The sequence below is a fragment of the Nerophis lumbriciformis genome, linkage group LG02 (assembly GCF_033978685.3).
Source record: "Nerophis lumbriciformis linkage group LG02, RoL_Nlum_v2.1, whole genome shotgun sequence".
Classification (NCBI taxonomy): domain Eukaryota; kingdom Metazoa; phylum Chordata; class Actinopteri; order Syngnathiformes; family Syngnathidae; genus Nerophis; species Nerophis lumbriciformis.
The window spans coordinates 62,227,501-62,253,224 of record NC_084549.2 but is presented as its reverse complement, the minus strand read 5'-3'; the positions used below and the strand labels follow the sequence as shown (position 1 = coordinate 62,253,224).

Sequence of the window (25,724 nt, the reverse complement as noted above, 5' to 3'; positions counted from 1 at the left end):
TAAAAGCAGTCTTTTTCTCACGATGTGTCGACTTTTGTCTTATAAAATTGGGAACAATGTCTTATATTCATTATGTTTCTGTAATATTGCAATATGTTCTTGTAAAATTATGACTTTTTTTTTAATGTAAAAGTATTACTTTTTAATGCCAAATGGTGACATTTGTTAAATAGAATCCTGACTTATCACAATATTGCCAATTTTTTTGTAGTTCTTGTAAAATAGTGATATTTTTTGAGTAAAATTATGACTCTTGTCGTAATTTTGACAAGTCAAATACCAATTATTATTATAATATTGCCAAAATGTTAGTTTTCAATTGTGACTTTTGTCGAGTGAAATTACGACTCGTTTCATAAAATTGCCAAAATTTGAAGCTTTTCTTGTAAAACTGTGACTGTTATCGAGTAAAATTCCAACTTTTATCATAATATTGCACAAATGCTCAGTTTTTCTTGTAACATTTTGACTTGCATTGAGTAAAATGACGACTTTTATTATAATACTGCCAAAATTCTAAGTTTTTCTTGTGAAATTGTGACCTTTTTCTTGTGAAATTCCAACTCAACAAGTTTTTTTAAATATTTGCATAGTATGTATATATTATTAATGTTGTAAATACAAATCTTTAGTCTGGCATGTATAATGTTGCCAAAATGTTAGTTTTCAATAGTAACTTTTGTCGAGTGAAATTACTACTCGTTTCATAAAATTGCCAAAATTTGAAGCTTTCCTTGTAAAACTGTGACTGTTATCGAGTAAAATTCCAACTTTTGTCATAATGTTGCACAAATGTTCAGTTTTTCTTGTAACATTTTGACCTGCATTGAGTAAAATGACGACTTTTATTATAACACTGCCAACATTCTAAGTTTTTCTTGTGAAATTGTGACGTTTTTCTTGTGAAATTCCAACTCAAGCTTTTTTAAATATTTGCATAGTATGTATATATTATTAATGTTGTAAATACAAATCTTTATATATCTAGAAAGGGTGGTCCTAAAGAGGTAGGCATTTTTCTCAGGTCTCAAGAAGGTAAAAAATACAAGTGTGTGTGTGTGTTTGTGTGTGTGTGTGTGTGTGTGTGTGTGTGTGTGTGTGTGTGTGTGTGTGTGTGTTCTTACTTAATGTTGACATCGCTCTGTTTACACAGTCACCTTTAGGGGACCTCTGACTCTATGGGGACAAAAAAACAGGTCCCCTAAAGGGAAACCTTTTTAAATGATAGTCAGATCAGGTAAACAATGGAGATATTGATGTGTGTTTAAAAAAACAATCTTTCAATAAATGCATACAGTACGTATACAAAAAGTCGTATACTATTAGGTTAGGTCGGTTCTGAAGCATTACATGGTGTTTTGTAAAAAAAAATTAAAAGTTGAAGGTTGGGTCTAATAATGCAATGAATACGTCAATAAAAACATTAGTTAGCAATTATTCAAACATAAACACATGTTTAAAATGACCATTATTGATGACTTTCTGAATTGTTTTTACTGCTCTGCACCAACTTGTTCATCATGTCTTCTCCAGGGAGGGTGGAGGTGGGTGAGCAGGGGAATTTGGTGGAAAGGGGGGGTGTTGGGGGGGGTCGTCATACCTGGGGGCCCATGAATGGAACCCTCAGGTAAAACGCTGTTGAAACAAATCTAAAGCTGCCTAATAACACGCACCGTGAAACTCTTCACAGGTCATTGACGCTGCTGACAGCATGCCGCCGCTTGCCTGTGTGTGTGTGTGCGTGTGTGTGTGTGTGTGTGTGTGTGTGTGTGTGTGTGTGTGTGTTATAGGTGATAAACATTGTTGTGCAGTAAGGAAGCTGTCATTCATTAGGAGATTAACGGCGAGAAGTCTTAAAAGTCCCATATTAAAGTGTTTTACAGCCAATTTCAAATAAGTGTTGGCCTTGATGCTGGAATTGAGACAGTTTCAAAGTTCTCTTAGTAAACACTGTTGGAACACCTTGCTTTGCGCGTCTGTAGCTTTAATGCTAATGAGCTTGTTGCATACACACTGTAACTCTTGTCCATCGTCATAGATGTCATTTATCACCAGTGTTGGGTTAGTTACTGAAAACCAGTAACTAGTTACAGTTACTAGTTACTTTATTTCAAAAGTAACTCAGTTACTTACACCAAAAAGTAATGCGTTACTGTGAAAAGTAACTATTTAGTTTCTTATTTTTTTCTTTTTTTTTTTTTTAAAGCTCCCATTAATGCCCTTTTAGCCTTCATTTCAATACTGTTATTGCACTGGAGAATAATACAATCTGTTGATCAACTTGACATGCTTTTGCATCACTGAACTCAGAAAGCAATGTGGTCTACATACAACTCACAAAGACAAAGATATGTTTCAAAGGGCCAATTTATTTCGGGCCAGAACAAATTGACAAAACTATTTTAAATAGCTGCAACATAACATACATAAGTAACAAACAGCATAATAACAACATAGCTGTAAACCTGGCTTCACCCAAGGAAGGCACACTACATACACAAAGCCTAACCAGGCATTTTTTCTCTCTCAAGGAATTGTGAAATAAAATCATGTCTTCATGAGATCAACACTGTACTGAAGCCCAGAACACTCTACGCATTTCCCCAGTTTTAGTTTAGAAATAAGGAAAGATTGGCCTGGCCCACTAGGACCCCTCTTTATGTTTGTGAATGTTATAGTCTATACATTTAGAGTGATGTGATAATCAAACACTCTAGAAGTCTAAAGTGAAAGAGTATATAAGAGAATTGACAGAGTGTGTGTACCTTCAGTGCTGAATGATGAGCAGAGGCAGAGTTTTGAGTGTTTTCTTCAGCTCGCTTTCCATGTTTATGTACTCACTGTCCACTGTATACAGCTGCCTGAAATCGGGTGACTCCACTGTAGAAATAGCCTGCATGTCTTCTAGCACATACGCTGCAATGGCTCTATCAATGTTGTCCTGGCTAGCAGTCCCTCCGTTAAAATCCTTAGGTGAAGTGTGTCTCTCTTTACTAGCTTCGTCGTAGCATGTTGCTTTTGTAGCTGTTTCAGCAGATTTGGAATTGCTGTTTTGGGCAGTAGATAGGATCTTTGATCCAAGACACAATTTACCTTTAACTAAAATGTTCTTTTCTTTGTGCTCGACAAAAGAAAAGTAGTGAGAATATCTCCATGTTAAGAAACTCGACTTCTGGCTCCACCATGATGTCTTGTTAGTAAACACAGACACGGCAATTTTCACAAATATTCATTGTTTTTGATAATTTTTTCATTTATTAATTTTTATTTTTTTTTACAAATTGCAACTTTGTAGAGATAAGCTGATTGTGATAACTGCTGTCCAGTTATAATATCTTGTTTTATTGTGACGGTCTCAAGACGTGATATGGGAGTAGTGTATCGTTTATGTTGTGTTGGCGAGTTCGTTCAGTCTTCTGTTGCGCCCTAAAAAGTGTTATACTGTAAGTATTGTACTTATTACCGCATCAGCTGTTTGATCGTAACGTACATCCCGGTTGTAGTTTTCACTAACACATTTGGAGGTGTTGAAATCACCATGTAAAATCACTAATGCTAATCGGTAGCTTGTCAATAGCAAAGCCAATTATATTAGCATCAAGCTAGCGCATTTTTGAAAAAGTGGAGCCTTACTTTACTTACGTCGGAGTGTGTGTTTTTTTTAGTCGATTGCTTTGTTGGCATCGAAAATTGCAACATTACGTAGGGGTAGTTTGGCTCGGTCTGCTCTCAGTGCTGCTGGAGTGAAAGCCAGGTTCCACAAAATGGCACCGTTGGATTTGACGTGAATGTGCCAAGAAAAAGTACCGGATTCGGTAACCATCCCTACACTCACATCATCATACCAGATTAGCATATTTGCTGAATAAAAACAAAATGATCAAGCACATACCTTAAACGACTTTACCTGACCATCATTTCAAGACGTGTAGCGAAACCTTTTTCGTTTTGTTGACAAAACACATGTGTTAACAGGGCTGCTCCTCCAGCCAGGGGCGGGTCAAAGTTGTTTCCTTCATTTTTAACGTAAAACGACTACAATTACACCCATAAATCCTCTCAAAAATACTCAATCAATCCGCGCGTATTCGCATCTACGTGACATTTTCTGGGGGTCCTTCATCGAGCGCCAAATTGGTCCTTGTGGACACCTGTTGGCTCCATCAGATAGTTGGAATAAATAGTATTATAATCATAATCACGCTGGTAAAAGCCTTGATGATGCTGCGGCTTTATTAGACAGTGGACACACACACACACACACACACACACACACACACACACACACACACACACACACACACACACACACACACACACACACACACACACACACACACACACACACACACACACTCATTCTTGTATTTGTTACCTTCTTGGGACCTCAGAAAAATGCCTACCTCTTCAGGACCACCCTTTCTAGATATATAAAGAATTGTATTTACAACATTAATAATATATACATACTATGCAAATATAAAAAAGCTTGTTGTGAAAAATGAGTTGGAATATTACAAGAAAAAGAAAAACTTAGAATTTTGACAGTATTATAATAACAAGAAAAACTGAACATTTGTGCAATATTATGATAAAAGTTGGAATTTTACCCGATAACAGTCACAGTTTTACAAGAAAAGCTTAACATTCTGCCGATTTTATGAAAAGAGTCGTAATTTTACTCGACAAAAGTCACAATTGTATAAGAAAACTTAAAAATGTTGGCAAGATTATAATAATAATCGGAATTTCACTTGGCAAAATTATGACAAAAGTCATAATTATATTAAAAAAATGTCACTATTTTACAAGAACAACAAAAAAATGTACAATATTGTGATAAAAGTCTGAATTTTATATGACAAATGTCACCATTTGGCATTAAAAAGTAATACTTTTACATGAAAAAGTAGTATTTTTACGAGAAAATATTGCAACATTACAGTAACAGAAAGAATATGAGAAATTGTTCCCAATTTTATAAAAAAAAAAAAAAAAAAAAGTCCACACATTGTCAGAAAAAGACTGCTTTTAGTTCATACATTTTTGGGGAATTTCTTGTTTTTAATTGTTTTTTTATCTTCATTATTTACTTCAAGTTATTACAGTATGTCTCTATATATTTAAAAAATAAATAAATATGTATAGGTAGATAGATCAATAAAGTACTATCTATCTATACATATTTATTTATTTTTTTAAATACATTTTGGCCAAAGGGGGCGCATTTCAATTTCTTACACACACTTGTTATTACATATGTTGACCAGAGGGGGAGCACTTCAAATTTTTACACACACTTGTTATTTCATATGTTGACCAGAGGGGAAGTACTTTTAAAACCCACACACAGTCAATTTGAAAAATCCCTCCTTTTTGGGACCACCCTCATTTTGATAGATTTTACCACCAGGGGGTGCAAACGAGATCTCTATTTTTTGTTTTTTTGTAATGTGCTTAAGGCCTATGAAGAAGACATAGGGAAGTCCTTCTTTAGCGGCCGTCTTGTTATATCATATATTGCTGCCTTTGCACCTGTCAATGTTTACTTTTGTATGCACATTGCGGAGGTCTTGCACCTCCGGGTTCTTCGGACCACCAAGGACGGACAGGACAGCCTCGTTCATCTTTGTGAACAATGATTTATTTTTCAATAAATGTTCTTTGGCTTCCTTCTCAGTCATCAGTACGTCAGTCTTGCTCTCGTTCGTGCTCGCGCTTCACCAACCACCATCAACAACTCTTTTCCTCCTTCCCGGCTGCTGCCTTTAACAGAGCGACAGGTGATTAGATAAACGCGCCCAGGTGGGCCATCTACGCACCTGTCGCTGATCTCGAAGCCGGTCCTGGCACACCCCGCTTCGCTGCAGGTCCGCAGGCCACGCCCCCCCACACACACATTAAATCAACAAAAAATCCTGACTTTGGAGCAATGTTCACGGACTCTCGTATTTTGCTCTCTATTAGATGCAATGGTTTTCCGTATTGGGACCGTGATTTCGGTCCTGACTTGTTCACCCCTCCTCACATGGAAGGTACTTTTCCTTGTTGATGTCTCAAGAAGGGTAGAACGACAAGAACACACATACACACACCTGTATTCACGCACCTGCAAACTCTCTCGGAGGCCTTCCGGGTCCACAAATGCCACCATTGTGCTTTGAGTCCAGCAGCTGAGTGCACAGATAAGACAGACCAGAAGACATACTAGACGCCAAGTTAAATGAATTTGTCACATCTGAACAAGAATCATCTTCATTCATTTTTGTTTCGAGCTGCAGCCTTCAGAAAAACTTTTTTTTTTTTTTAAATGTCGGCTCGGGCTGTCAACAGTCCCCAAATACAGCAGGTGTCAGGTGTAGTAAGACAACAGTAACACCGTGTACATTTATAGTATTGTGACAAATAGTTGCCATGCTGGCTGTCGGTCCTCACTCATGAACACACTATAATGGGACTGTATGTGAATGTCTTGCAATGTTTTTGAGCGTATTTATTTTCAATAACATTGGATCTCCTTGTGATTTTATGACTTTGGTACCAATGTTTTAAATTGGAAAACAAATACTGTTTTGATGGTTTACTTGTGTTATACCACACAGACTTAAAAATAGACACTAGATCGGCGCTCCTTGTCAAATTACTTTACCGTTTTAAATTATTATAACTAATAATAATAATGATTATTATAAATAGAGAAAGAAACACCATCACAGGTTCCTTATTGTCCCGCTGTCTGCTCTGTCATCCTCAAGTTGCAGACATTCTCTGGGTATGTTTTACACTTCAAACTAGGGTTGTCTCGATACCAATATTTTGGTACCGGTTATCGGTACCAAAATGTATTTCGATACTTTTATAAATAAAGGAGACCACAAAAAATGGCATTATTGGCTTTATTTTAACAAAACTCTTAGGGTACATTAAACATATGTTTATTATTGCAAGTTTGTCCTTAAATAAAATAGTGAACATATGAGACAACTTGTCTTTTATTAGTAAGTAAGCAAACAAAGGCTCCTAATTTGTCTGCTGACATATGCAGTAACATATTGTGTCATTCCCCATTCTATTATTTTGTCAAAATTATAAAGGACAAGCTGTAAAAATGGATTATTAATCCACTTGTTCATTTACTGTTAAAATATGTTAGCCTGTAGTTGATTTTTATTATGTAAATGTTATATTTTTATCAACATGTGAAAGCAGGGACCCTGCCATTCAAAACTTGGCTGCTACATTACTAATGATTAATGTAACTATAGCTGAAAAAATAGTACAATAGCAATAGGAGAGACTATTCATCCCTGAACACCATGGAGTTCATGTGGGCTTTATGATGCAGTTACATTATTATATCAACTATCAGAGACAGCTTCAGGAAACTCTTCATTTAACACAATGTCATGTTTTGCTGCTTCAACACAGCTCAATCAACACAGAAAAGGGTAAAGTGAAATAACTTTGTTGTTAACTCTAGGTCAGGGGTCGGCAACCCGCGGCTCCGGATCTTTGATCACTCTGATGCGGCTCAGCAGCTTACTTGCCGACACCCCCCTGATTTTCCCGGGAGACTTCCGGATTTCAGTGCCTCTCGCAGAAAACTCCCGGGATTAATATTCTCCGATTTTCACACTTACAGTTATAATAAGGGCGTGCCATGATGGTACAGCATTTGGCGCCCTCTACACAATCTGTATGAACAGCGTGCCAGCCCAACCCCTTGTTATGCAGTCTGCATCTTCTGCTCGCACACGTACGTGACAGCAAGGCATACTTGGTCAACAGCCACACAAGTTACACTGACGGTGACCATATAAAACAACTTTAACACTCTTACTAATAATGCGCCACACTTTGAACCAAAACCAAACAAGAATGACAAACACATTTCGGGAGAACATCTGCACCTTAACACAACATAAACACAACACAACAAATACCCAGAATCCCATGCAGCCCTGACTCTTCTGGGCTACATTATACACCCCTGCTACCACCAAAACCCGCCCCCACCCCAACCCTGCTCCCTCACACATCAAACCCCCCCCCCCCCTGTGCGTCGGTTGAGGTGGGCGGGGTTTGGTAGCGGGGGTGTATAATGTATCCCGGAAGAGTTAGGGCTGCATGGGATTCTGGGTATTTGTCCTGTTGTGTTTATGTTGTGTTACGGTGCAGATGTTCTCCCGAAATGTGTTTGTCATTCTTGTTTGGTGTGGGTTCACAGTGTGGCGCATTATTAGTAAGAGTGTTAACGTTTTTTTTTTTTTTAAACCGCCACCGTCAGTGTAACTTGTGTGGTTGTTGACCAAGTGAATAAGCGGAAGCTCCGTACAATTTGTGGCTGATCAGGCACGCTGGTTGTAGTGGATGCTATATACTGCACCATCATGGCACGCATGACGTTGACAAGCGCCACTCATATACAACCCACTTGTCGCACCCACATTCATATTCCATATTAAGGTGTGGGCAGCGTCTTTGAGACCCCTGGTTAATACATAGCACAAAGCAAAAAAAAAACTTTGTATGCAGTGTTATTTCATTTTAAATTTCAAAATTTTTTAGTGGCTCCCTTTGTTATCTATAATTTGTGAAACTGGTCAAAATGGCTCTTTGACTGGTAAAGCCCTGTCTCAGACAGACAGGGCTTTGCTGTCCGTAACACACACACCGCACTGTGAGCTAACGTTACGCTAAAAGCTAATTAGCCTTCACCTCAAGGACTGCGAGCGAGCTGCCGCTTATGTTTCTAGAATCTAGAACGTCAACGGGCTCATAGTGGTATTACTAGTAGTTGACTTGGAAGTGTTTATTATAATTTGGGGAGAGTCCGCAGCCTTATGATTACCTGCTAACACCTTTCTGCTCACTCCACCGCAGGAGCACTGACTCCATGCGCTCTGAATACGCACTGCTGATTGGCTGTTACCGCTCTGCGGGTAACCAATTAGATGGTTCTGTGGGTGGGACAATGCTGGGTGCTGCAGAGACGTACTGACAGAGGCAGAACTAAGCTGAGCAGCTCGTTAAGACTTTAGTTTAGGCGGTGGCTCTTTGTTTTTAAAGCGGCCGCCTTAACAACAAAGCGCTGCAGGAAACCCTGTATATATACATTTTGATTTTTTTTAATCGATTAAGAATCGTTACAAATAAGAATCACGATTACCGGTAATCTGAAAATCTATTTTTTCGACACCCCTACTAACTTGACTAATAGTATGCACATAAAATGAGAAAAAACAACAGCAGCAAAGAATGAAATAACAAAACAAGTGTTTATTTCAAACACGATGACAAAAATCCGTCAGTTCTCCCATCAAGTTCCTGATCTTGTCACTCAGTCGAAGGTGCTGGCATGTAAATTGTGGCCACATGACTCAAAGTGGACCCACTGCAAAGTCCGATGGGGTAAAACTCAAAAAACGAAACGTACAAAAATAGATTGAGCGGGAATAATACTTTCAAAGTAAAATGTGTGTTCAAGTACTACTTTGTTTCCCGTGAGGTCAGACATGGAATAATTCAGTCAAAGGAAAGTGTAACAGAATCCTGTTTCATCTCATATTGTTCTTCACGAGCGGCAGGCATGTTTTTTAACAACAGCAGCAATAGACGATCCTATCCTCCAGTCTGGGCCTGCTACGGTTTTTGGAGGTCCTGTATTCTCTGGCGCCTTCTGGCCAAAGCTTCTTGTTTCTTCCTCTCAATCTCGGCCTCCGAGCAGCACTTTCCCGCCATCTGGCAGGTGACGAACACTGCAAGTGGAAAAAAGTAGAGATGTCCGATAATGGCTTTTTTGCCGATATTCCGATATTGTCCAACTCTTAACTACCGATTCCGATATCAACCGATATATACAGTCGTGGAATTAACACATTATTATGCCTAATTTTGTTGTGATGCCCCGCTGGATGCATTAAACAATGTAACAAGGTTTTCCAAAATAAATCAACTCAAGTTATGGAAAAAAATGCCAACATGGCACTGCCATATTTATTATTGAAGTCACAAAAATTATTTTTTTTAACATGCCTCAAAACAGCAGCTTGGAATTTGGGACATGCTCTCCCTGAGAGAGCATGAGGAGGTTGAGGTGTGTGTGGGGGAGTAGGGGGTAGTGGGGGGTGTATATTGTAGCGTCCCGGAAGAGTTAGTGCTGCAAGGGGTTCTGGGTATTTGTTCTGTTGGGTTTATGTTGTGTTACGGTGTGGATGTTCTCCCGAAATGTGTTTGTCATTCTTGTTTGGTGTGGCGCATATTTGTAACAGTGTTAAAGTGGTTTATACGGCCACCCTCAGTGTGACCAGTATGGTTGTTGACCAAGTATGCGTCGCATTCACTTGTGTGTGTGAAAAGCCGTAAATATTATGTGATTGGGCCAGCACGCAAAGGCAGTGTCTTTAAGGCACGCCCCCGATATTGTTGTCTGGGTGGAAATCGGGGGAAGTTCGGGAGAATGGTTGCCCCGGGAGATTTTCGGGAGGGGCGCTGAAATTCGGGAGTCTCCCGGGAAAATCGTGAGGGTTTGCAAGACTGGGAGACGCAACTGTTCTGTGCTTCTCCCTACGTCCGTGTAACACTCCGTACAGCGGCGTTTTAAAAAAGTCATACATTTTACTTTTTGAAACCGGTACAGATAATTTCCGATATTACATTTTAAAGCATTTATCGGCCGATAATGTCGGCAGTCCGATACTATCGGACATCTCTAGAAAAAAGTGAAACGAAAAGTGTCGTGAGATGTTTTGGTGGCGTAGTTCAAGTCTACACTTTGGAAGTCCTTTTGGTAAAGCGCTGCTTTAGAGTAGTCCCCATTATTTACTTTTTACTTTTTAAATTCGATCTCAATTCTGTACACTGCTGCTGGAATTTTAATTTTCCTGAGGGAACTCTCCTGAAGGAATCAATAAAGTACTATCTATCTATCTAGTCTGTGTCGTCGACACACAGCCAGCATTGACTAAATACACAAGTGAGTAGATTTTACTACTTTTGTGTGTGATGTCGTAATAAATATGAATTGTTCACTAAAAAATCTCATCTTTTTTTTAATCTAATGTTTAACAGTGAGCTAATTATGATAACTGTGCTGTCAACTTGTTATACTTTGTTTTTTTGACTTCTGAGTCCCATTTGCAAGTATTATATTGTACTATATTATGTAGTACAGCGGTTCTTAACCATAGGAGGCCGTTTCTTAGCTGTGGTCCGCAGCGATACTCAGTTGTAATACACTTTTCCACCACTTGTGGCAGTAATGACAATATCAAACAAACAGGAAAAAGTCTGGAGCGAAAGTCATAAAGAAGTTTCTTTAGCGCAAAAATTATGACTAAATTGGTGAAGCTGTATTTTCATTTTATTGACAATCTATTTAAGAAACCAATATTCTATTTGAGACACTTGTGATTTAGGGCTAGATAAATAAACTGATTGATTGATTGATCTATTAATATTAATTTAGTTAGAAAGTATTTATCACTGTGTAATTTTATGTAATTGTATTTTTCATCAATTTTAGGAGTTCCTTCTTTTGTAGCATATTTGATTAGTATTCATTTTTGTAATCAGCCTGACCTAAGCCTTGATAATAACCTTTGTATTAAACACATGCTTTCATACCATTTGACAACGATGTTAGATATAATTATTGAATAGGATTAAAATTAAGAGTAAGATTACCAATTTAGTGTTAATATTTGAGTAGGCACTGGGTTGAGGTGGGTCGGGGTTGGGCGGGGTTTGGTGGTAGCGGGGGGTGTATATTGGAGCTTCCCGGAAGAGTTAGTGCTGCTAGAGGTTCTGGGTATTTGTTCTGTTGTGTTTATATTGTGTTACGGTGCGGATGTTCTCCCGAAATGTGTTTGTCATTCTTGTTTGGTGTGGGTTCACAGTGTGGCGCATATTTGTAACAGTGTTAAAGTTGTTTATACGGCCACCCTCAGTGTGACCTGTATGGCTGTTGAGCAAGTATGCCTGGCATTCACTTGTGTGTGTGTGAAGAGCCGTAAATATTATATGATTGGGCCGGCACGCAAAGGCAGTGCCTTTAAGGTTTATTGGCGCGCTGTACTTCTCCCTACGTCCGTGTACCACTCCGTATAGCGGCGTCTTAAAAAGTCATACATTTTACTTTTTGAAACAGATACCGATAATTTCCGATATTACATTTTAAAGCATTTATCGGCCGATAATATCGTCAGTCCGATATTATCGGACATCTCTAGTTGGAATTGGGGGTTAAATCATCAAAATGATTTCCGAGCGCGGCCACCGCTGCTGCTCCCTGCTCCCCTCACCTCCCAGGGGGATGGGTCGAATGCAGAGGGTAATTTCACCACACCTAGTGTAGGTGTGTGTGTGTGACTATCAGTGGTACTTTAACTTTATCGGATATCAGCCCAGTGGTAACTGTACTCAGTGGTAAAAACTAGAGATGTCCGATAATATCGGACTGCCGATATTATCGGCCGATAAATGCTTTAAAATGTAATATCGGACATTATCAGTATCGGGTTCAAAAAGTAAAATGTATGACTTTTTAAAACGCCGCTGTACGGAGTGGTACACGGACGTAGGGAGAAAAACAGAGCGCCAATAAACCTTTGCGTGCCGGCCCAATCACATAATATCTACGACTTTTCACACACACAAGTGAATGCAAGGCATACTTGGTTAACAGCCATACAGGTCACACCGAGGGTGGCCGTATAAACAACTTTACCACTGTTACAAATATGCGCCACACTGTGAACCCACACCAAACAAGAATGACAAACACATTTCGGGAGAACATCCGCACCGTAACACAACATAAACACAACAGAACAAATACCCAGAACCCCTTGCAGCACTAACTCTTCCGGGATGCTACAATATACACTCCCCGCTACTCCCCACCACAACCCTGCCCCGCCCACCTCAACCTCCTCATGCTCTCTCAGGGAGAGCATGTCCCAAATTCCAAGCTACTGTTTTGAGGCATGTTAAAAAAAAAAAAGCACTTTGTGACTTCAATAATAAATATGGCAGTGCCATGTTGGCATTTTTTTCCATAACTTGAGTTGATTTAGTTTGGAAAACCTTGTTACATTGTTTAATGCATCCAGTGGGGCATCACAACAAAATTAGGAATAATAATGTGTTAATTCCACGACTGTATATATCGGTATCGGTTGATATCGGAATCGGTAATTAAGAGTTGGACAATATCGGATATCGGCAAAAAAGCCATTATCGGACATCTCTCGTAACAACGGAACCTATAAACCCATCCCTATTTCTACGTTACCTTTGTTTGTTTTCGCTGCGGAGTCGCACACGCTCCTCTTGGAGGCGGCAGTCACCGTCCGCGTTGTCGCGTCGGCATGACTTCCAGAAGAACCCCCACCTCTGTGGCTTCCTGGTAGGCTCCGAGACATCCCTAGTCTTCCGGTGCGGTCTCTCGCCGGAGCGTTCCATCCTTCAGGTAGCGAGTTGGAGCGGACAAAAGTGCGAGGTGACTCTGCGTTGGCGGGAAGCGTTTTGCCGATGGGCAGAGGGGTGGAGGCGGTCTTTGTCGGTCCGTCCGCCGCTTTGGACGGTTTCTCCTGGATCCTGCTGGAGCTCGCCTGCGCAGGCTGGCTGTTAGAGAGCCTCTCCGCGGTGTCGCACACCTGGTAGAAGAGCGCGTCGTCATCCCAGTCCTCCCATAAAGTGTCACAAGCTTCTTTTAGGGAGTCTGCAGCGACACAAGGCTGCTGCCGGTCTGTGATTGCGGTGAAAACCGTCTTTGAGGCGGCCGGTTTTGCCTCGGATGTGTGTAGTTTCTGTGGCGTGGACCTGGGTGCGTCTGTTTGGAAGTGAGGGTTCGGCTCTAACTTGAAAGTGCTTCTCTTGGTGGTCTTGATTTGTGGACACAACTGCTGGAGAGTGCCGACAACCGGCTTGACCTGGAGAACCCGAGCGGGCTCCGGAAGCTGATTAACGTCAGAGTTCTGCGGCATGGCCAGCACCAGCGGGTCATTCAGGAGATCATCGTCCCAGTCGTCGTCAAAGTCGTCACGCTTGCTCGCCGGCTTCAGCACGGATGACGGTGGTCCCGCCGCGAAATTACTTCCTTCCTGGGTAGGAGACGCCCTGGACGAGTTTGGGCTGAGCCCGCGACCGTCGCCTTGGGTGGAGGAGTCAAAAAGTGCGCGAAGTTCTTCCTCCGTACGACTCAGCGGAGACGTGTTGTTGTTGTTGTTTGTGCTTAGCTGCTCTGAAGCCTCCTTGGCCTGCTGCATGTTCTTGTCAAACTGCCGGGCTAACTTCATCAGGTCGTCCACACAGTTGTCCCTACGGAAGCCAAAGACCAAGAAAGAAAACGTTTACACTCCCTGGTAAGGGTGTAACGGTACACAAACTTTTCGGTTCGGTACGTACCTCAGTTTAGAGGTCACGGTTCGGTTCATTTTCGGTACAGTAAGAAAACAACAAAATATACAATGGCTTTATCCTTTTAACATAACAATAACATACATATACACACAGGGTCGATTGTCAGGGTTAATGCAGTCAACATATATCAAATAAAAACTAAATAAGATGAGGCTCAGAATTGGTTTCTTAACAAAACCTTTCTACATATAATGTGCACCGTTTCCACATATAAAGTGCAACATTAAAGGGGAACATTATCACAATTTCAGAAGGGTTAAAACCATTAAAAATCAGTTCCCAGTGGCTTATTTTATTTTTCGAAGTTTTTTTCAAAATTTTACCTATCACGCAATATCCCTAAAAAAAGCTTCAAAGTGCCTGATTTTAACCATCATTAAATACACCCGTCCATTTTCCTGTGACGTCCATACTTGCCAACCCTCCCGGGAGACTCCCGAAATTCAGCGCCTCTCCCGAAAACCTCCCGGGACAAATTTTCTCCCGAAAATCTCCCGAAATTCAGGCGGAGCTGGAGGCCACGCCCCCTCCAGGTTTATTGTTAGGCAGTTTCATTAACGTCCTCCCAGCACGGCAACAACACACAACAACAGCAGTCACGTTTTCGTCTACCGTGAAGCAGTTTGTCTGCTGTAATCAGCAATGTTGTGACACTCTTAAACAGGACAATACTGCCATCTACTGTACATGCATATGTGACAATAACATCTAGGGCTTTTAGAGAGTGCAGTGCACAACTGCGCACACAACAAGGAGACGAAGCAGAATGCATCATCAGAGAGGGTGTTCAGCATGGTTAGAAAAATAGTGACAGAGAATAGAACAAGGATGGACAATTCAACCCTTAACTCAACAATGAGTAGATGAGTGTTATGTGTGTGTATATGTGTAAATAAATGAACGCTGAAATTCAAGTATTTCTTTTATATACATATATATATATATATATATATATATATAGCTAGAATTCACTGAAAGTCAAGTAGTCAAGTATTTCTTATATATATATATATATATATATATATATATATATATATATATATATATATATATATATATATATGAAATACTTCAAGTATTTCTTATATATATATATATATATATATATATATATATATATATATATATATATATATATATATATATATATATATATATATCAGAGGTGTGGACTCGAGTCACATGACTTGGACTCGAGTCAGACTCGAGTCATGAATTTGATGACTTTAGACTCGACTTGACAAAATGTAAAGAGACTTGCAACTCGACTTAGACTTTAACATCAATGACTTGTGACTTCACTTGGACTTGAGACTTTTGACTTGACATGACTTGACATGACTTGCCACTTTCCCCAAAATCCAAAGCTTAAAAAGTTATTTGGGAGCGCTCCGTATTTTTCATTTTCTTCGTCTGTCTATCAGCGTGTTGTTCCTGTCAGCTGGTGTGCTCTCAGTACAACAGCCAATCAAATTAGATATACGTTGTTTTCATCACACAGCATTCATCCAATCAAATTGCAGGACAACCAATGAACAAGAGTTGTCCAAGAACGTGCCAGTGATAAACAATTATGTTAAAGTTGGTTTCGTTCGGGTATAAAAACTACGACTTGGTCAACAAAAAACGAATTGCCGTATGCAAATCACGCAGTTCGAATATTACAGACGGAGACGCAACAACTTCCAACTTCGTTCGACATTTGAAGTTGCACAAAGAAGGGTAAGTTTTGAATGTAAGATAACGTTTATTGGCTAAGTAACGTGACTTTTATTTGCTGTGTAGTTAAATCAGTGAGGCTGCAAACTCACTGCTAACGTTATAACCATAGAAATCTTATAAGTAGACGCAGCATCGAGCGCTACTGCCTACTGGCGCAGACGAGGCGCGTGGCCGCCATCTTGGAGTGGTGATCCGCTCCACTCAGTGCAATTAATTTGGCAGGAGCAATGAACTGTCAGCGCATTTAATTCATTTTACCTCACTGAATACCACTGATTTTCACCCCCCTTTTTTGTCATACGTGTAGCTATGATAACAGACACATGTTTTGGCGTGTTTTATTATTCATAGTTTGCTTAACAGTAATATAATATTCTTATACGCTTAAGTGACCAGACGTCCGAGATCAAAACTGGGAATATAATCCCAGAGAAGGGGGAAAAAAACGGTAAGCTATTTTTAAGTTGAAGAAACAATATGATTAGGTTATATATACATATGCGTGTATCCTACATAAACAATGTATGAATACATTAGATATCTATATATCTTAGGGACCTATAGACTGTATCTCTGTTGCTTCAGCAGCAGAGTTTATTCTGTCTTGACACTTTGTATTGATATTTTCTATTACATTCTTCCCTTAAATGATAATGTTTGCAGTGATTGTTTTATATGTATTATTTTATGTAAGTCGCTTTGGATAAAAGCGTCTGCCAAATACTTAAACATATATAAACACCTGAAAGTGTTCATATCAGCTAAAACCACCAATCTGTTTCACTGGATTCAGAATAAAACCAAATTCTGTTTAACCCAACAATGTTAGTATTTGAATATTGTTACTTGAAGACTGATTCCTGGTTACAATTATACTGTTAAGAAAGTATTGTCTTATACTTTGCCTAAAATGAGAATGCATCATAATCAGTAGTGGCTGGTGAATTTTGTTTTAGGTGGGGCTGAAAGTTTGTAAACCAAACCCCTGTAAGGGCGTCATCCTCCCCCAGAAGATTTCTTTGTGATTTTCACATACAAATATTGAAGATCTTTGATCCTTCTCAACTCTGTGGTAATATTATTTTCATAAAATACAACCAATAGTACGTTAATGTTAAATCTCACTTGTGAAAAGTAATCCCCCGATTCCTATTTTCAACAGTCCGCTCATTTGAGCAGGAAAACGCTGAACACCAGCCCGGCATCTTTGTTTTCTACCTTTCAACTGTCAGTTTAGGCTGCTCGCCGGCTCCTCATCACCACTTCAAGATGGCGGCCAAATTGCTCACGTCACAGCAACCAATGCTGCGTCTACTTATAAGATGTCTATGGTTATAACGTCATTGCAAACACGGCAATCTGTTGCGTCCACTGCAGTTTGCTACCTTATTCATACTTTTTGTCAAGTGATTTTTTTTAAGCAGGGTTTCATGAGGTACCTATACATAACGTTACGTTAGTCAATGTATCACACACAGTAACGTAACGTTAGTCAATGTATCACACACAGTAACGTAACGTTAGACGGCAGTCAGCAGCACCGCGTATTTTAGCCACTTACAAAAAGACAAACATAGTCAAATAAAGGTCAGTTAAAATGTATACTATATTAAGAATATGTGTACATATTGCATAGGGTCCTGACATCTAAAAAGTACAACTCTGTTCATTGTTATGTTCATGTATTTGTTATGTTTTTCATGTGTACGCACACATAAACACACATACAGTATGAGATGAGATCAATGAGATAAGGTAAGAACAGGATAGAAACTGCTGTGGAACTAGTTACAATGCAATATGCCATGGAAATACAATGTTAACACTTTTGTGCAAATAAGTACAGTTGCACTTGTTTTTTTCAAATGTGTTTATTCTGTAAAGGAATGAGTTACATGTTTAAAATGACTGGTTAATAGTGCTATTTTGAAGTGCAATGTCAGCACTATCTTTTTCCCTGCAATTTCAAATGCACTTGTTTTAATAAATAAATACAGCGTTTTAAAAGCATACACAATCTGTGTAAATATATTAGTCTGTGGTTAAATGACTTGAAAGGACTCGAAACTCAAAATGCAGGACTTGGGACTTGACTTGAGACTTTCCAGTCTTGACTTTGGACTTGACTCGGACTTGCCCTGTCTTGACTCGGGACTTGACTCGAGACTTGAGGGTAAAGACTTGAGACTTACTTGTGACTTGCAAAGCAATGACTTGGTCCCACCTCTGATATATATATATATCCATCCATCCATCCATCTTCTTCCGCTTATCCGAGGTCGGGTCGCGGGGGCAGCAGCCTAAGCAGGGAAGCCCAGACTTCCCTCTCCCCAGCCACTTCGTCCAGCTCCTCCCGGGGGATCCCGAGGCGTTCCCAGGCCAGCCGGGAGACATAGTCTTCCCAACGTGTCCTGGGTCTTCCTCGTGGCCTTCTACCGGTCGGACATGCCCTAAACACCTCCTTAGGGAGGCGCTCGGGTGGCATCCTGACCAGATGCCCGAACCACCTCATCTGGCTCCTCTCGATGTGGAGGAGCAGCGGCTTTACTTTGAGCTCCCTCCGGATGGCAGAGCTTCTCACCCTATCTCTAAGGGAGAGCCCCGCCACCCGGCGGAGGAAACTCATTTCGGCCGCTTGTACCCGTGATCTTGTCCTTTCGGTCATAACCCAAAGCTCATGACCATAGGTGAGGTTGGAACGTAGATCGACCGGTAAATTGAGAGCTTTGCCTTCCGGCTCAGCTCCTTCTTCACCACAACGGATCGATACAGCGTCCGCATTACTGAAGACGCCGCACCGATCCGCCTGTCGATCTCACCATCCACTCTTCCCTCACTCGTGAACAAGACTCCGAGGTACTTGAACTCCTCCACTTGGGGCAAGATCTCCTCCCCAACCCGGAGATGGCACTCCACCCTTTTCCGGGCGAGAACCATGGACTCGGACTTGGAGGTGCTGATTCTCATCCCAGTCGCTTCACACTCAGCTGCGAACCGATCCAGTGATAGCTGAAGATCCTGGCCAGATGAAGCCATCAGGACCAAATCATCTGCAAAAAGCAGAGACCTAATCCTGCAGCCACCAAACCGGATCCCCTCAACGCCTTGACTGCGCCTAGAAATTCTGTCCATAAAAGTTATGAACAGAATCGGTGACAAAGGGAAGCCTTGGCGGAGTCCAACCCTCACCGGAAACGTGTCCGACTTACTGCCGGCAATGCGAACCAAGCTCTGACACTGATCATACAGGGAGCGGACCGCCACAATCAGACAGTCCGAAACCCCATACTCTCTGAGCACTCCCCACAGGACTTCCCGAGGGACACGGTCGAATGCCTTCTCCAAGTCCACAAAGCACATGTAGACTGGTTGGGCAAACTCCCATGCACCCTCAAGGACCCTGCCGAGAGTATGGAGCTGGTCCACAGTTCCACGACCAGGACGAAAACCACACTGTTCCTCCTGAATCCGAGGTTCGACTATCCGGCGTAGCCTCCTCTCCAGTACACCTGAATAGACCTTACCGGGAAGGCTGAGGAGTGTGATCCCACGATAGTTAGAACACACCCTCCGGTTCCCCTTTTTAAAGAGAGGAACCACCACCCCGGTCTGCCAATCCAGAAGTACTGCCCCCGATGTCCACGCGATGCTGCAGAGTCTTGTCAACCAAGACAGCCCTACAGCATCCAGAGCCTTAAGGAACTCCGGGCGGATCTCATCCACCCCCGGGGCCTTGCCACCGAGGAGCTTTTTAACTACCTCAGCAACCTCAGCCCCAGAAATAGGAGAGCCCACCACAGATTCCCCAGGCACTGCTTCCTCATAGGAAGACGTGTTGGTGGGATTGAGGAGGTCTTCGAAGTATTCCCTCCACCGATCCACAACTTCCGCAGTCGAGGTCAGCAGAACACCATCCGCACCATACACGGTGTTGGTAGTGCACTGCTTCCCCTTCCTGAGGCGGCGGATGGTGGTCCAGAATCGCTTCGAAGCTGTCCGGAAGTCGTTTTCCATGGCTTCCCCGAACTCCTCCCATGTCCGAGTTTTTGCTTCCGCGACCGCTGAAGCCGCACACCGCTTGGCCTGTCGGTACCTGTCCTTTGCCTCAGGAGTCCCATGAGCCAAAAGAACCCGATAGGACTCCTTCTTCAGCTTGACGGCATCCCTCACCGCCGGTGTCCACCAACGGGTTCTAGGATTACCGCCACGACAGGCACCAACTACCTTGCGGCCACAGCTCCAATCAGCCGCCTCGACAATAGAGGTGCGGAACATGGTCCACTCGGACTCAATGTCCAGCACCTCCCTCGTGACATGTTCAAAGTTCTTCCGGAGGTGGGAATTGAAACTCTCTCTGACAGGAGACTCTGCCAGACGTTCCCAGCAAACCCTCACAATGCGTTTGGGCCTGCCAGGTCTGTCCGGCATCCTCCCCCACCATCGCAGCCAACTCACCACCAGGTGGTGATCGGTAGAAAGCTCCGCCCCTCTCTTCACCCGAGTGTCCAAAACATGAGGCCGCAAATTCGATGACACAACTACAAAGTCGATCATAGAACTGCGGCCTAGGGTGTCCTGGTGCCAAGTGCACATATGGGCACCCTTATGCTTGAATATGGTGTTCGTTATGGACAATCCGTGACGGGCACAAAAGTCCAATAACAAAACACCACTTGGGTTCAGATCCGGGCGGCCATTCTTCCCAATCACGCCTCTCCAGGTTTCACTGTCGTTGCCAATATGAGCGTTGAAGTGCCCCAGTAGAACGAGGGAATCACCCGGGGGAGCACACTCAAGTACTCCCTCGAGTGAATCCAAAAAGGGTGGGTACTCTGAGCCACTGTTTGGCGCGTAAGCGCAAACAACAGTCAGGACCCGTCCCCCCACCCGAAGGCGGAGGGAAGCTACCCTCTCGTCCACCGGGTTGGACTCCAACATGCAGGCTCTGAGCCGGGGGGCAACAAGAATTGCCACCCCAGCCCGTCGCCTCTCACTGCTGGCAATGCCAGAGTGGAAGAGAGTCCAGCCCCTCTCGAGAGAACTGGTTCCAGAGCCCTTGCGGTGCGTCGAGGTGAGTCCGACTATTATATATATATGAAATACTTGACTTGGGGAATTCTAGCTGTAAATATACTCCTCCCCTCTTAACCACGCCCCCCCGCCACCCCCACCCCTCACCTCCCGAAATCGGAGGTCTCAAGGTTGGCAAGTATGGTGACGTCACATAGTGATGCCGATACAATATATATATATATATATATGAAATACTTGACTTGGGGAATTCTAGCTGTAAATATACTCCTCCCCTCTTAACCATGCCCCCCGCCACCCCCACTCCCCACCTCCCGAAATCGGAGGTCTCAAGGTTGGCAAGTATGGTGACGTCACATAGTGATGCAGATACAAACAAACATGGCGGATAGAACAGCAAGTTTATAGCGACACTAGCTCGGATTCAGACTCGGATTTCAGCGGTTTAAGCGATTCAACAGATTACGCATGTATTGAAACGGATGGTTGTAGTGTGGAGGCAGGTAGCGAAAACGAAATTGAAGAAGAAACTGCAGCTATTGAGCCATATCGGTTTGAACCGTATGCAAGCGAAACCGACGAAAACGACACGACAGCCAGCGACACGGGAGAAAGCGAGGACGAATTCGGCGATCGCCTTCTAACCAACGATTGGTATGTGTTTGTTTGGCATTAAAGGAAACTAACAACTATGAACTAGGTGTACAGCATATGAAATACATTTGGCAACAACATGCACTTTGAGAGTGCAGACAGCCCAGTTTTCATCAATTAATATATTCTGTAGACATACCCTCATCCGCTCTCTTTTCCTGAAAGCTGATCTGTCCAGTTTTGGAGTTGATGTCAGCAGGCCAGGGAAGCTAGGGTCGATAGGGGGTTTAGCTCGCTCGTCTGCGGGAACAAACTGCCGCCATTGCTTGCCGTGCTACCGAGGTCCTTTGTCCCTGAATTGCTCACACACCCCGGCAGATTCAATGGGGGTCTGGCGGCAGATTTCTTTGACTTTATCGTTGGAAATGCATCTGCTTTGAGTGTCGCAGGATATCCACACATTCTTGGCATCTCTGTCATAGCATAGCTTTCGTCGGTAAAGTGTGCGGAACAAACGTCCAATTTCTTGCCACTTTCGCATCTTTGGGCCACTGGTGCAACTTGAATCCGTCCCTGTTCGTGTTGTTACACCCTCCGACAACACACCGACGAGGCATGATGTCTCCAAGGTACGGAAAACAGTCGAAGAAACGGAAAATAACAGAGCTGTTTTGACCCGGTGTTTGAGAAAATGGCGGATTGCTCCGAGAGCGAATATTAGAAAGGCGTTTAATTCGCCAAAATTCACCCATTTAGAGTTCGGAAATCGGTTAAAAAAATATATGGTCTTTTTTCTGCAACATCAAAGGTATATATTGACGCTTACATAGGTCTGGTGATAATGTTCCCCTTTAATTAACGTTGTTGCCCTAGGGTAAACTGGGTATAACACGTGGCACACGGACAAAACTTAACCTATTGTTACTATAACAATCTACAAGGCTAATGTAGGTTGCTTCTCTTTCTCCCCCTCCATTTTTCTGCATTCTTTCGTATCTCAAGTTATCATTACGTATATGTATTGTTGCATTTGAACAACTGTATTGTTGATAATAGAGGTAAAGTATTGGTATTGTTCATTATCAATAGCGCTCTTTCTATTGGTATTTGTATTGCTCCATTTGTAGCTCATTGTCATTTCTGTATTATTTTTTATTTTCGCTAACTGCTTATTTGCTATCACTTTTACCATCATATTTGTACATGTCGTATTTGCTGATGTTGCTCTATTGTTGTTGTTGTTTTTGTCTCTCTGTCTAATCCCCCTCTTGTCCCCACAATTTCCCCCTCTGTCTTCTTTTTTTTCTCTTTCTATCCCCTCCTGCTCCGGCCCGGCTGCACTAAATGATAATATAAATACATTTAATAAAGTCAAATACAAATAAGGCAACAAGAGAAGTATCCTACACTTCTCTTTTGTATAGTAAATCTGAACAGCCGATATGGGCATCGAAATCAACTATATGATTTGCCTGAGAAGCTAAACAGGACAAAAAAATAATTAAAAAAAATAAAAAAGGAAGTGATCAGTGGGAGTGACACACTAACAGCCAATCAGGTAACAGCATCAACTATCACGTTAGGTTGCGCCATCTCGTTGTCTGGCGGTTGATTGAGTGAGGAGACGAAAGTCAAAATGAAGAAATTGTAGATAAAAGAGGAAAAGTCACCGATATTATGGCAGTTTTTGGGATTTTTTAAAAAGTATCCAAATCGCGATGCTTATTTATTTCGATTCTAAATCAACATATCATTTTCAAAAATCTGGACAAAGCAGCTGGGGAGAGGGCATAAAAAAATAGTACTGTCGTGATACAGTTTTCAGATTTTTATTACGCTCACCGAACGGACTTCTTCTTCGCTCTTGGTTTGGGCATCTCAGGCGTCAAAGCGGCGCTCTCGCTGATCCACTGCCACAGAGGAGATCGTGGCCCTTGAGGGTTCACGTCCTGCGAGAGGAAAACACAACGATGGTGTCAACTTTATGATGTTTCTACGGGAGGAAAAAAACTCACTTTATGATGTTTCTACGGGAGAAAAAAAAACAAACAAAAAAACTGACCTTTGGCGCGATGCGATTGACGATGTCGGATATTTCCACCGATCGGAAATTCCTGCTACTCCCTAAAAAAAAACAAGTCGGCGACGTTTTCACGTTTATTCAATGATTGCTTTTTTGCTAGCAAATATCTTTACCTGCGTTAGGTGACGTGGAGTCCCAGATGATGTCCTGCGAAGGCTCCGTGTCACCTGGAGAGTCTCCATTGTTCAGTCCAAAGAATCTGCCGTAGCCTCTGCGCTGAGGACTCTGCAGCTCTGTGGTACGAGGACATCCAATTAATGACCTTGTCAACCACCTGTTGCCTATTACGCTCCTGTGTGTCTGCTTTAAGGTTGTCCCGATACCAACATTTTGTATTTCGATACTTTGATACTTTTCTAAATAAAGGGGACCACAAAAAATGGCATTATTGGCTTTATTTTAACGAAAAAATCTGAGTTTCTTATTGCAATTTTGTTCATTTTAGAATTGATTTTAAAACCTTGCTGTTTGTTTTTAAAGCTTTACATGGACTGGCACCTCAGTATATCTCGGATCTCATCCAAACTTACAATCCTGCGCGCGCTCTGAGGTCCGAGAGCCAGCTCCAGCTCGTGGTGTCCAAGACGAGACTTAAAACCAGGGGAGACAGGGCCTTCTCTGTGGTCGGCCCTAAGCTCTGGAACACTCTGCCCCTCCATGTTCCAACTGCTCCCACAGTGGAGTGCTTTAAGTCTCGTTTTAAGACCCACTTTTATTCTCTGGCTTTTAACACTACGTGAGTTGTGTGGTCCTCTGTTGTCCTGTGTTTTTAAAATTTTGCTTTCTATTTACTGTTTTAATTGGTTTTACACTTTGAAATTGTTTTTAATCATATTTATTTTATATTGTTTTTAATTGTGTTTTATATTGTTGTGCAGCACTTTGGAAACATTTTGTTGTTTAAATGTGCTATATAATTAAAGTGGATTGGATTGGATTAAATAAAATAGTGAACATGCGAGACAACTTTTCTTTTATTAGTAAGTAAGCAAACAAAGGCTCCTAATTTAAGCTGCTGACATATGCAGTAACATATTGTGTCATTTATCATTCTATTATTTTGTCAACATTATTAAGGACAAGTGGTAAAAAACTAATTATTAATCTACTTGTTCATTTACTGTTTATCTGCTTACTTTTAACATGTTCTATCTACACTTCTGTTAAAATATAATAATCACTTATTCTTCTGTTGTTTGATACTTTACATTAGTTTTGGATGATACCACAAATGTGGGTATCAATCCGATACCAAGTAGTTACAGGATCATACATTGGTCATAATTTAAGTCCTCATGTGTCCAGGGACATACCGTATTTTTCGGACTATAAGTCGCAGTTTTTTTTCGGGGGTGCGACTTATACTCAGGAGCGACTTATGTGTGAAATTATTAACACATTACCGTAAAATATCAAATAATATTATTTAGCTCATTCACGTAAGAGACTAGACGTATAAGATTTCATGGGATTTAGCGATTAGGAGTGACAGATTGTTTGGTAAACGTATAGCATGTTCTATATGTTATAGTTATTTGAATGACTCTTACCATAATGTTACGTTAACATACCAGGCACGTTCTCAGTTGGTTATTTATGCCTCATATGACATATACTTATTCAGCCTGTTGTTCACTATTCTTTATTTATTTTAAATTGCCTTTCAAATGTCTATTCTTGGTGTTGGCTTTTATCAAATACATTTCCCCAAAAAATGCGACTTATACTCCAGTGCGACTTATATATGTTTTTTCCCTTCTTTATTATGCATTTTCGGCCGGTGCGACTTATACTCCGGAGCGACTTAATACGGTATTTCCTGCGTTTATAAACATAATATACTTTTTTTTTAAAAATATTTTGTCTCCCG

General features: G+C 41.5%; 1 protein-coding gene across 2 annotated transcripts in view; it reads right to left on the bottom strand.

The window, feature by feature from the left end:
• Positions 1–9,297: 9,297 nt before the first annotated feature.
• The window catches only part of LOC133614149 (uncharacterized), an 18,760-nt gene continuing 2,333 nt past the window's right edge, over positions 9,298–25,724 (bottom strand). For both annotated transcript variants that reach the window (XM_061971998.1, XM_061972069.1), the window contains 5 exons: positions 23,968–24,087; positions 23,834–23,895; positions 23,614–23,720; positions 13,295–14,322; positions 9,298–9,758 (listed from right to left, as the gene is read on the bottom strand). In XM_061971998.1, coding sequence (XP_061827982.1) covers positions 9,643–9,758; positions 13,295–14,322; positions 23,614–23,720; positions 23,834–23,895; positions 23,968–24,087 — 1,433 coding nt within the window. In that variant the 3' untranslated portion in view covers positions 9,298–9,642. The remainder of the gene's footprint in view (positions 9,759–13,294; positions 14,323–23,613; positions 23,721–23,833; positions 23,896–23,967; positions 24,088–25,724) is intronic.